Raw genomic sequence first — 12,940 nt, forward strand, 5'->3', positions numbered from 1 at the left:
GGGTGGGCTGGGCCACAATAGCGTGGGAGGGGCTGGATACCTCGGGGTGGGTGGGCCTGTAGTTATCCAGGGGTGGAGAGAGTTGGGGTTATTTTAGGACGGGATCATTGACCTTTTCTGCCTAATACTATACGTGTGTGGCGGGGTTGTCCAGATACTGGAGTTGTCACCCGCTGCGTGTGGTCATGTGTATATCACTCACTCAATGACCACTCCGCGCCATTCCCCTAGTAATTTATCTCCCAGCATCCGGGCGGACTCTCTCTCTCACTCTCTCTTTCACCCTCCTGTCTGTTCCTGAAACTTGTCTCCAAGTATCCGTGCGGCTCCGCTGCTGTTTGTTCGGATACAACCGTCTCGGCGGAGTTCCTTAAGCTGAGCTCTTCTGCCTCAGTGTTTCCAAGTGTTTCATTCCCTCCCTCTCGCCAGTCTCCTCCCCTCTTTCTCTCTCTCTCACGCACTCGCTGGCTTGCTTTCCCTCTATTCGCTTCTGGATTTCCTGGTTGTTTGATGCCGATGCTCTCTCGCCCTTGGACTTCCCATGGCCGCGATCAAAGCCTTGCAGCAGTGGTGTAAGAGGCAGTGCGAGGGCTACTGTAATGTGGAGATCACCAACATGACCACGTCCTGGCGGGACGGGCTGGCCTTTTGTGCCATCCTGCACCACTTCAGACCGGACCTCATGTGAGTCAGGAACTAACTAACCAACCCGTCTCTGTCGCGGCTGCAGAGTGGGAGAGAGAGGGGGTGAGAGGGTCATTTGCTGCTGCGTCTATGTGTGTCTGTTGTTGGGTGGGTGGGATGAGAGAGCAAGTCGCCGCTTGTTCGCGAGTGGAAAACTGCCCGAGTCCGATCCCTGTATAACCGGGGAAAGACACAAAAAGCTGGAGTAACTCAGCGGGCCAGGCAACATCTCTGGAGAAAAGGAATAGGCGAGGTTATGGGTCGAAACCCTTCTTCAGACCCGAAACGTCACCCATTCATTCCAGCTTTTTGTGTCTCTCTTAGGTTTAAAACCAGCGTCTTTCACTTCCTTCCTACACACCCAATATAACCAGTAACCGGTTCTGTGTTGTTGCAATTACACCTCGGGTCAAATGCCGGCTCAGTTTACTGAGTCCAAACTCCCCAGGCGACGTTATTTAGGGACCAATGTGCGCTGTTGACTTTGGAGAGCTGCAGGGGAGCGTCCTGGGGAGTGGAGGATTGAATTTGTCTGTGAGTGTAGACTCGGTATTTCTGTCCCACCTGATGCTAATGGGCTTTGACGGGGCGGCCACTCTGGCCATGTGAAGATACGTCTACATATTGGCTACCGTGTGTTTGATCTGCGGTGCTCGCTACCGGTCCTACAGCGCCAGATGTTCCTGATACAGTACAGAATTTCTTTTTTGAAAGAATGATATTTGCGCCAGTTGTGTGGCTAATGACGAACAGCTGCACGAATTTCCCCCGAGGCTCGGCTGCGGAAGTTTCCGAGATTGGGTAATAGCTGGAAAATAGGCATTTAACAACGCTGCATTCTTTCGTCTGAATTAATCAAATCTCCACTTCTCTCCCCCCCCCCCCCCCCCCCCCCCTTAACATCTCTCAAATGCGAGCGTGAAACAAGTAGCCAGGCAGAGTCAGTGTTTCACAGGCAGGCGTGAAAGCTGCCTTTGTACCCACCAGAATCTCACACTACTCTCAGTAGCCGGGTCATTGTCAATGTTCCGCTCGGCCGGGACCGTCAGACAATGGGAATACGGGGCGGGCAGGCAAGTCTGTCTACGCTTTTCCAGCTCTCTCTCCCTCTCTCCCCCCCTCCCGAAGAAGGGTGTCAACTCGATGTTCGCCAGAGAAGTTGCCTGACCTGCTGAGTTACTCCAGCACTTTGCGTCTATCTTTGGTGTAAACCAGCATCTGCAATTCCTTCTTATAACGATTGAAGAAGGATCCTGACCCGAAACGTCGTCTGTCCTTTTCCCTCCAATGATGCTGCCCGATTCACTGAGTCTCCCCACCAATTTGGATTTTTTTGTTGCTCAGGATTCCAGCATCTGCAGCCACGTCTCCAAGACTGGGAACGAACGTGTAGGCTTGGGTGGGGTGGGGGTGGGGGGGGGGGGGTTGACAGTGAAAGAGCTGGAGTTTGGATTAAATAGCTTGGGAAGTTGGGCACAGCAGCCCTTGTGTTTGTGTTCCACTGTGGATGCTGAAATATCCAAGGCTGAATGGATAGTATTTGGGCATGAGGAGAAGCTGGAGCGATGGGGCTTGGGCTGATCAGTGGATTGGAGGTACAAATAGATCAGCCTGAAAAGATCACCCTGGAATACAGAGTGGACTCTAGGATCTAGAATGAGACTCCAGTGAAGTGCAGAGGGAGTGTGGCTGTGTAAGGATGTGCCCTATTTCAGATGTGGCATTAACATGAGGCCCTACTGATGTAAAATCTGTATGATACTATTTGGCCTCTTATTTCTCTAACTTCAAGTAACCCTTACTTTCCCTCACTCTCCATCCCTCCCATACCCAAGTCGTACTAGCTTCAAAGATGTCTTGTTGAGTCTCAATGTCTGTGTCGTATTCACCTAATCCACAACTAACAATGGCCTGTTTCCAGTGGCGGACTGGGTTAAAAATATTGGTTGCCAGGAGACAAAGGGGGCCCACTTCATCATGGGCCCACTTGCCATCGGGCAAGCTGACACCCTGGCCAGTCCGCCACTGCCTGTTTACATTATCATCGTTACTTTATCATTCATTCATTTGTTCAATAGCAGTCTATATCACAGTCTATATCTTTAATTCCCCTTTTCCCTGAGTCTCAGTCTGAAGAAGGATCTCGCCGTCTCAATTCCTTTTCTCCCGAGTTTCCTGTCTGACCCGCTGAGTTACTCCAGCTTCTTGTGTCTATCTTTGATACTATTAGTAAGCAGAGCAGTGAGTTCTTTCCCCATATACTGGCCAATGTTATTCCTCACCTGACATTAATAAAACTGACATCTGGTTGTTATCAGACGTTTTTCAGGGAGCTCATTAAACACAAATTAGCCACCATCCTCCCTACATCACAGTAGTGTATACACTTGGGAAGTATCCGATTGACTCGTGTGGCATGAGATGTCCCCTGAAAGGAACTTGAAGGGCGTCACAGAATTTAAACTTTCTTTTAAGGAGTTGCTTCTGCTTGGAATACCCACGAGAGAAACAGCCACGAGACAGGTCGGTGCTGACGTATATCTGTAGGAAGGAACTACAGATGCTGGTTTACACTGAAGATAGACACAGAATGCAGCAACACAGGAGAAAAGGATGGGGTGACGTTTCGGGCCGGATGGATAACGTATATCTATTCCTTGAAAAATTGTTGTTCCCTGTGGAACTGGCCTTCAATTCCCACACTGACCTGTCTGTCCTCTGCCCATTTCCCTCCATACTGAGTTTTTAAGAAGGAACTGCAGATGCTGGAAAATCGAAGGTACACAAAAAAGCTGGAGAAACTCAGCGGGTGCAGCAGCATCTATGGAGCGAAGGAAATAGGCAACGTTTCGGCCCGAAACGTTGCCTATTTCCTTCGCTCAATAGATGCTGCTGCACCCGCTGAGTTTCTCCAGCTTTTTTTGTGTACCTTCCTCCATACTGAGTTCCTCCAGCAACTTTCCTTTTTTTTTCCACAGTTTCCTGTATCTGCACTCCTGTGCCTCTTGTTAATGGGAGCATATCTTTATTGGTGCCCAGGGGAGACTGAACAAATATGGAACTGGTTCTGTTAGGATTCTCTTGGTTCGCGACTTGAGTGCAGTTATTTTCAAGTGGGGAAAGGGTTTAAAAACAGCTTTTTACAAAAATTGTGTTCCAGGTGACACTAGGTTGAGGAGATCGCCCAGTGTTTGATTTCCTGCTGAACTCTGCAGCTGCAGCTGCTTGTCCCAACGCCCACCACATTCATTTCTTTAAAACGGAACTTTTGAAAACTGAGAATGCAGGAAAGATTCAGCAGGTCAGGCAGCATCTGTGGAGAGGGTAACTGAGTTTCTGACTTCCTGACGTTCTTAAAGTGTGCTCAGTGTTGTAGTGCAAGAAATGCTGCAGTCAATTTGCATACAACAGTCCTGCAAATACTAAAGTGATAAAGCTATTATGATCTGGTTTACTGATGTTTATTTAGCAAAGTTCAACTGGAGATCAAACTCTGACTGACTTTCCTTAACAAGCAACTCCCAAAACCATAGTCTCTGTAAAATGGCATAAAATAAAAATTTCCCATTTTCAACATAAATGTTGACCAGAATACCAGGAAGAATCTCTTTGTCCTTCTTCAATTTAACATTTCCTCTGCACGGTGGCTCAGCGGTAGAGTTGCTGCCTTACAGCTCCGTAGACCCCAGTTCGATCCCCACTACGGGTGCTGTCTATACGGAGTGTGTATGTTCTCCTCGTGACCGCGTGGGGTTTCTCCAAGATCTTCGGTTTCCTCCCACACTCCAAAGACGTACAGGTTTGTTGATTAATTGGCTTGGTATAAATGTAAATTGTCCCTAGTGTGTGTAGGATAGTGTTAATGTGCGGGGGATCATTGGTCGGTGTGGTCTCGGTGGGACGAAGGGCCTGTTTCAGCACTGTATCTCGAAACTAAAATAACCATGGCATCCCCGAGAGTGGTGAGTTTCATTGATGGCATGCCTGTCTAGGTACCTGGAGTGGGATTAGAATCTCAGCCTCCCACCTCCTGGGACTGGGTGCCAGCACAGTGATGGAGCAGGGATTGGTTTGACAGCTGCTCTCAAGAACTCTGCTCTTTCCCTGTCCTCCAATAACAAACAGATTATTTAAGATGATCAATTTAAGATTAAGAGCACGAGAGACTTTTGATCAGATCCGGCTGTTGGGCAGTAATCTAAATCTGGCCTTTCTCACACTGAAGTGGAGCCAACTCCTGACAGCGGCAGGATCTTGAGTGATATGAATTGACTGTAGTCCAACCCATTGTATGGGATCACTTGAATTGGGATATGAATAGAAATCTTGGAAAGGAAATCCAAGCACGCGCAATATACTGGAAGGAGAGGAACCAAGTAGGTCGGAACAACCAGTTAGTGTGGGCAACACAGAGGACAATGCCAATGATGTGACATTGCTGATGTAATATATCATCTCTGGCCTGGATAGGATTCTATTCTCCGTATATTTGTGTTGTGGTATAGGAAGCATGTCTGCCATAGTGTTGCTTTTATAGAATCAAACAGCGTGGAAACAGGCCCTTCAGCTCAACTTGCCCACACCGACCAGCATGTCCCACTTGCCTGCATTTTGGCCCATGTTCCTCCAAATCTGTCCAGTTTAGAGGAACATGGGCCATGTACATGGTCATTTACAAGGATATATACATGTCCATGTCTTTTGTCCAGTGCTCTGCTTTCACTATCCCAACTCATTCACTATCATCTCCTCCCTTTACTGACCTGCATGAACACTTGATCAAATAGCATCAGTGTTGTTATTTGACCCATTGACCAAACCTGCTGGAGGTATCAATCCTGATTGCTTCAGGGACCATCTCTGCCTCAGTCGCTGCTTGTCTGTCTTATCCCTTCCTTTCACCGTGCTGCTCCATTATTCTCACTATGATTTCCCCCCCCCCCCATCCTGTTTCACTCACGGCAGATCAACACTGAAACACTGCGGGAGTGGTTTGGAGACCTGATCATATCCAAAATGGGCAGCTTCCCAAAGCAATAAATGTGAACTAAAAACAGATGTTGGAAGCGCTCAATTAGTTAGGCAGCATCTGCAGACAAAGCGTTGGTTTCCCCTTCGCCACCAATACCTCAGCCTCCGCCACCCCTAAATGCAAGTGACCTATAGATAAATCAGAAGTCACTTTTCATGGAATCTTTGAGAGAACCAGCACAGGAACAAACCTTTCTGCGCACTGATTCTGCGCCAACCATCAAGCAGCAATTTACAATAATTCTACACTATTTCCATGTTTTATTCTTCCCCCACATTCCCGCCATCTTCCTCCGGATTCCACTATTCACCATTTTCAGTGGCCAATTAACTTTCCCAACCTGGATATATCTGGGATGTGGGTGGAAACCGGAGCACCTGGAGGAAACCCACACCGTCACAGGGAGGACGTGCTAACTCCACACAGACAGCACCCGAGGTCTCTGGCGCAGTTCGACAGCGGCTCTGCTTGCTGTGCCGCTTTGCTGCGACTGATGGGAAGAGGGGTGCCTGACCTCTGATGCTGCCTGTGTGGGGTTTGCACGTTCTCCCTTCGACCATGTATCTTTCCACTTTGTGCACTGGTTTCCTCCCACCTTACAAAGATGCTGCGTTGATGGCTTAATCGGCCACTTTAAATTGCCAAGGTGAGGGATAGAATCTTAGTGGAGTTGATGGCAATGTTGAGGGAATAAATTGAGATTGGAGCAGGATTAGTGGACGTATGTGTTTGGTGAACGGCATGGATTCAGAAGGCTTTAGCTTCTGTTACTGCTTGTGGCATCACTGGCCATTTTTTCCCCTTCATCTTTCTCTTCAAAGATGGATACAAAATGCTGGAGTAACTTAGTGGGAGACAAAAATGCTGGAGAAACTCAGCAGGTGAAGCAGCATCTATGGAGCGAAGGAATTGGCAACGTTTTGGGTCGAGACCCTGCTTCAGACCGGTCTGAAGAAGGGTCTCGACCCGAAACGTCGCCTATTTCCTTCGCTCCATAGATGCTGCCTCACCTGATGAGTTTCTCCAGCTTTTTTGTCTACCTTTGTTTTTCCAGCATCTGCAGTTTCTTCTTAAAGGTAAAACATAGTTGTCACAGTTTCTCTGTGCACCAATACTAAATAATAAACGAATAACTGAACCAATGTCAGGAGCCAGCTGTAAATTGCTGGATTATGGGTCGTGTGGAGATTACATCTGTGGATTATTGACCCAGTGACATGATTTCAAATCCCACATGGATGACCAGCTAATGTGATAGGGGACGATCAGCCATGATCACAATGAATGGCGGTGCTGGCTCGAAGGGCCGAATGGCCTCCTCCTGCACCTATTTTCTATGTTTCTATGACTGATCCTTCAACCTACTTGGTTTGTTAGCAGTTAAGGATGAGAAATAAATGTCTGTGCCACCCGCATGCTAGTGTCACACTGTCAAGACTGGCATTGTGAGTGTGCAAAGATACATAAGGGAAGTGAAGCCACAGCACTGTCAGACAGGACAGAACTGAAGGGCTGAGAAGCCTCTTATTCCTGGGTGAGTGGATGGGAGAGCCTGTGCTGCCGTCACTGTTGTGACAATGGAAAGTTTTATCCCGAGCTGGACAATTCTCAAGCTGTCAGAAGCAACAGCGTGTCTATTTAATTCTTCCCACCCAGTTTTTAAATTCCCAGATGGAGGCGGATTGCTTTGAACTGGTCTTCATCCCATGTGCAAACCGTGGGCTGCAATTAAAATTCCTCATTCCCCACATTCCCTGAGTTTGTGTGGTTCTGTTCCTGTGGGGAAGTAAAGGAACTTTCCGAGTCTCTGTTTACTTGGAGCACACTTGCATTTTTGCAATTGTTGCATGAAAGATCATTTGTAAAAAATATAGACAGAGACTGATGGAAAATGTATAACATAGGAGGAGGCCATTTGGCCCATCTCATCCATGCTATGACTTGGAAAGAATGGGGGTTTCCAATGTCTAGCAAAAGTCCAGGATAATCCAAAACGCTTTTCAATTAGGTTCTGTTTTGAAGTATCGTCAGTGTTGCAGGAAATACAGATGTCAGAAATGACAATGTGTTTGTTATATGATCACAGTTGTGGGCTGAACAATTGTCAAGGCTTCAGGAGAACTCAAAAAGCAGAGGCTAGAAACAGGAGGTTAAAAATACCAAGCGCTATGAAATACTTGGGTCGTGCAGTATCCATGAAGAGAGACCCAGTCACCAGTTCAAGTTAAAAAAAATTCTATGCTCTGCATTGAAGGGTAATTCTGAAACTCTAAATCTGACTCCTTTCAATCGAGCGTTGCTATGGGCACATTAACCACTGTGTGGAGTGGCCAGGGTTTGCTGATTGTAGCTGTGTAACAAAGTACAACAATGCAAAGTTTGAATAAGCCTTTGTATCTTTTTCATCATTGTTTGCTTATTCACGGTGGTGCAAATATATTTAGTTTGAAGCCTCCAGTGTACAGAAAGCGGAAGAATAGGGAAAATAGGATAAACATATCTGAAGGGGGAATTCTGACCTGCTGTGATTGCTTTCGACAAGCTTGGCTCGTGTACACAGTCAGATCCCACGCTGAAACAGACACCAAGGTGACAGACCAGCCCATCTATTTTTAGTCGGTCACCTTGTGGTTAAGTGTATTGGTTTATGGAACTGCCAGCTCCATTAGACTGAGGTGACCCCTTCTCCACTGTAGGATGGCAAGGGCGATCAGCTATGGAGAGTTGTACAGCACATAATCAGGCCCTTTGTTCCCACCATGTCTATTCCTGGAAATCTCCCTCTCCACTCCCTCTGGTAATGCCCCACCCCTCACCAGCTCTGCACCGTCTATTGGTCTCATGATGTGTCCATCCTCTTGGCCCTCCCTTTACCCACCCTCACTGGGAAGTGAACGGAGGACTCTTCCTTATCTCCAAGGGACATTGTTGATCATTAGCAAACTCACTTCCACATCCTCAAACATAATATTCATGCAAACAACAAAAAATAAAATAAAATAACCACATTGTCCATTGCCAGAGATAGACACGAAGTGCTGGGGTAACTCAACGGGACAAGCAGCATTACTCCAGCATTTTGTGTCTATCTCCGGTTTAAACCAGCATCTGCAGTTCCTTCCTACACATTTCGTCTGGTCCTTATGCCAGAGTCTGGTTGCCTTTACAAAATGGTGGGATGAGGGGCATGGCATTTGGGTGTCTGTGGCCTAACCAGCTAAAGTAGTTTTAGTCTCACTCGTGTGATTGGAGCCATACTGCATGGAAATAGACCCTTTGGCCCAACTCAACCATGCTAACCAAGATACCCCAGTTACATTTACCAGTGTTTGATACATATCCCTATAAACATTTCCTATCTACAGTATGTACCTGTCTAAGTGTCTTTTAAATGCTATTAAAGTACCTCCCTCAACTACCTCCTCTAGCAGATTGTTCCATATACCCACAACTCTCTGAGTGGAAAAAGTTGTCCCTCAGGTTCATATTAAATCTCGCCTCACCACTGGTTCTTGGTTTCCCTACCTCTGTGCATTTACCTTATCTATTCCCCTCATGATTTTGTACACCTCTATAAGATCGTCCCTCAGTCACCTGCACTCCAAAGAATATAGTCTTACCTACCAAATCCTTTCCTATAACTCAGTCTGTTGAGACCTGGCAACATCCTCATAAATCTTCTCTGCTCTTTCCAGTTTAATGACATCCCTTCTATCGCAGCGTGATCAGAATTGAACACAATACTCCAAATGCAGCCTCGCCCACTGAGGGGCTGTCTATCAGCAGGGTCTTGTCAATGGGGATCAGGCCAGCATTTTATATGCACTCTAGATAGTAGTAGTTTGCTTTTGTGAAAATAACTTTGTTCTTGGAGCCATGTTTAAAACTGGCAGGGAAGGAGGGTATCCCCTAGTGAAATTCTAAAACATGGTGGAGACACAAATGCAGCTATTTACAATATACATGAATAATTTAGATGAAGAATTCACAGTAAGATTAGTACATTTACAGATGACACAAAGCTGGGTTGCAGTGTGAACTGTGAAGAGGTTGCTGTGAGGATGCAGGGTGACTTGGGCAGGTTGGGTGAGTTGGCAGATGCATGCCAGATGCAGTATTATGTGGATGAATGTGAGGTTATCCACTTTGGTGGCAACAACAGGAAGGCAGATTATTATCTGAATGGTGTCAGGTTGGATAAAGGGGAAGTACAACGAGACCTGGGTGTTCTTGTACATCAGTCACTGAAAGTAAGCATGCAGGTACAGCAGGCAGTGAAGAAAGCTAATGACATGTTGGCCTTCATAATGAGAAGAGGAGTATAGGAGCAAATAGGTCCTTCTGCAGTTGTACAGGGCCCCGGTGAGACCACACCTGAAGTATTGTGTGCAGTTTTGGTCTCATAATTTGAGGAAGGATATTCTTGCTATTGAGGGAGTGCAGCGTAGGTTCATGAGGTCAATTCCCGGGATGGTGGGACTGTCATATGCTGAAAGAATAGAGAGACTGGGCTTGTATTCACTGGAATTTAGAAGAATGAGAGGGAATCTTATAGAAACATAAAAAATTATTAAGGGATTGGATACGCTAGATGCAGGAACCATGTTCCCCATTTTGGGGAGTACAGAGCCAGGGGCCACAGTTTAAGGATAAGGGGTAGGCCATTTAGAACTGAGATGAGGAAAAACCTTTTCACACAGAGAGATGTGAATTTGTGGAATTCTCTGCCTCACAAGGCAGTGGAGGCCGATTCACTGGATGCATTCAAAAGAGAGTTAGATAGAGCTCTTACGGCTAGCGGAATAAAGGGATATGGGGAAAAGGCAGGAACGGGGTACTGATTGTGGATGATTAGCCGTGATCACATTGAATGGCGGTGCTGGCTCGAAGAGCTGAATGGCCTACTCCTGCACCTATTGTCTATGTATGTATCTATGTATAGTTAGGCAGCGGGACACAGATTTGGCAGAAGGTGGGCTGAGGCAAGATTGTGATGGATCCCATGTGCTCTGTTGCTGCAGCTCCCATCCTCCCTGTGATCTTTGGGCCTCACTCCTCCTGCTGCTGTGGCCTTTGACCTGCCCGGGGTTGGCCCTAGCTCTCTATTCCCTCCTTTGGCATCTCCTCTAGTCAGCCCCTGAGGAGCAGTATCTGTCACAGCTTGTTGGTAGGGAGACAGGTTCTGTCCCAGGTCCAGTGCATTCCACTGTTAGCATGCTCCGTTGTGGCAACGTGGTCTGTGTGGGCGAACTATGTTCCTGCCAATCTACTGCACTGCAATTGTAAACCAAGTCCATAAAATCCCATGTATCAGCTGAATTCCTGTAGTGCCATCAGTGTAAATAATGAAACCATTTACCAAGCTGTGAAAGGGTCATCTCCCACATTGAACCCAATGCCGCTCCATCCTACCTCTCATTCCCACTCTCTGTCTGACTCTTCCACTCCCATCATGGACTGGCCCCTAACTCCCACTCATGGGCTGCTCTACTCCAACTCCCACACCGAACTCCACCCTCCTGCTCTCGGACTGTCCCATAGAACATAGAACAGTATAGCACAAGAACAGGCCCTTTGGCCCACAATGTCTATGCTGAACATGATGCCAAGACCATCTCATATCTACCTGCACATAATCCATATCCCTCTATTCCTTGCATATCCACATGCCTACCCAAACTACAATTGTATCTGCCTCAACCACCATGCCTGGCAGCATACATACATCAGGCACTCGCCGTCCTATGTGTTTAAAAAAAAAACTTGCCTCGCACATCTTGAAATGTGACCCCACTCACCTTAAAGCTATGCTTTGTAGTAATTGGGTTTTTTTCCATCCTGGGGAAAAAAGGTTCTGACTGTCCACCCTGTCTATGCCGCTTATAATGTTATATACTTCTATCAGATCTCTCCACGTCCTGCAACGTTCCAGAGAAAACAATCCAACCCCATCCACCCTCTCCTGCCGCTCACTGCGGAGGGTCTGCGATGTCCACATTTCAGGTTTTGCAAACCTCGTGATTAGGCATCCGTGTCCCTGACTGTGCACTGTTTGCAATGTGAGCCGCTCACTGTCAGAGCTACACAGTCCTATCCTTTTCCATAATGATTTAAAAATCAATAATATGATGTTCGCTGGTCCCAAGGTGCTTTCCTACTGCCACTTCCGTCATCTGGCCTCTCCTATTTCCCAAGAGGAGGTTGAGTTTGTATCCATCCCTATTAATGCATTAGAAAACTGCCCTGAGCACAATTATCATATTCCATAGGTAGACAAAATTGCTGGAGAAACTCAGCGGGTACGGCAGCATCTATGGAGCGAAGGAAATAGACAACATTTCGGGCCGAAACCCTTCTTCAGACCCGATTTCATTCGCTCCATAGATGCTGCCGTACCCGTTGAGTTTCTCCAGCAATTTTGTCTACCTTCGATTTTCCAGCATCTGCAGTTCCTTCTTGAACAATATCATATTCCATAACTGTCTTAACTGTTCGGCATATTGCATTGAAATGAATGCAGATTAAACCTGGTCTCCCCTTCCTCCCTGCTATGTTCTACAGTCCTGTCTCCTGAAGTTTAACCTGTATTGACCTTAAACTTCATATCTGCCTCGATACTGAGTCCCACCACCCAGCCAGACTAACTTAAACCCTCCCAAATAGGTCACCTCTGCCCCACAAGAGATCCCCTTTGTGCAAAGGCTTGAAACCACTGACCCTTCACCACACCTCAGCCACACATCCATCTGCCCTAACATCATCCATTTTATTGCCTTTTGTCATTGATACTGTTATGTACAATGACCTCTGGTTGATCCACCCTTCCCCTTGAGAATTTTCTGCACCGGCTCAGAGACATTCTTAGCCCTGGCAACGAGAAAGCAACTACCTGGTATTTTGTTTGTGGCCATAGAATCTCTTGTCTGTTCCTCTAACAATGAAATCTCTTCTCACTAGATCACTCCCTCCTCTCTATCCTTCCCAGTCATGTGAAGCAGTTTGTGAGATGCTGCTGGGGAGTTTTCAAACGATATCATTTCCCAAAATTGAAATTCCTGGCTGCAGTGGCAAGAGGGGTTCTGAGACATGAACAGTTGTGGCTTAACCCCCCCGATTTAATGTTCAATTGGGCAGTAACTTTGAGGTCTGAAGTTGTAGAGTGCAGAGTACAGGGAGCACAGAGAGCTGTGTGGTTCATTAAAGGATTCTTTTTGACTGGTCACA

At 46.8% G+C, this 12,940-nt stretch overlaps 1 protein-coding gene across 1 annotated transcript in view; it reads left to right on the forward strand.

Annotated features, from left to right (window-relative positions):
* The first annotated feature begins 206 nt into the window (after window positions 1–206).
* Window positions 207–12,940, forward strand: part of micall2 (MICAL like 2) — a 75,719-nt gene continuing 62,985 nt past the window's right edge. The window contains exon 1 of the mRNA XM_033040843.1: window positions 207–684. Coding sequence (XP_032896734.1) covers window positions 542–684 — 143 coding nt within the window. The 5' untranslated portion in view covers window positions 207–541. The remainder of the gene's footprint in view (window positions 685–12,940) is intronic.

This window comes from Amblyraja radiata, chromosome 22, assembly GCF_010909765.2.
Source record: "Amblyraja radiata isolate CabotCenter1 chromosome 22, sAmbRad1.1.pri, whole genome shotgun sequence".
In the NCBI taxonomy this organism is placed as follows: domain Eukaryota; kingdom Metazoa; phylum Chordata; class Chondrichthyes; order Rajiformes; family Rajidae; genus Amblyraja; species Amblyraja radiata.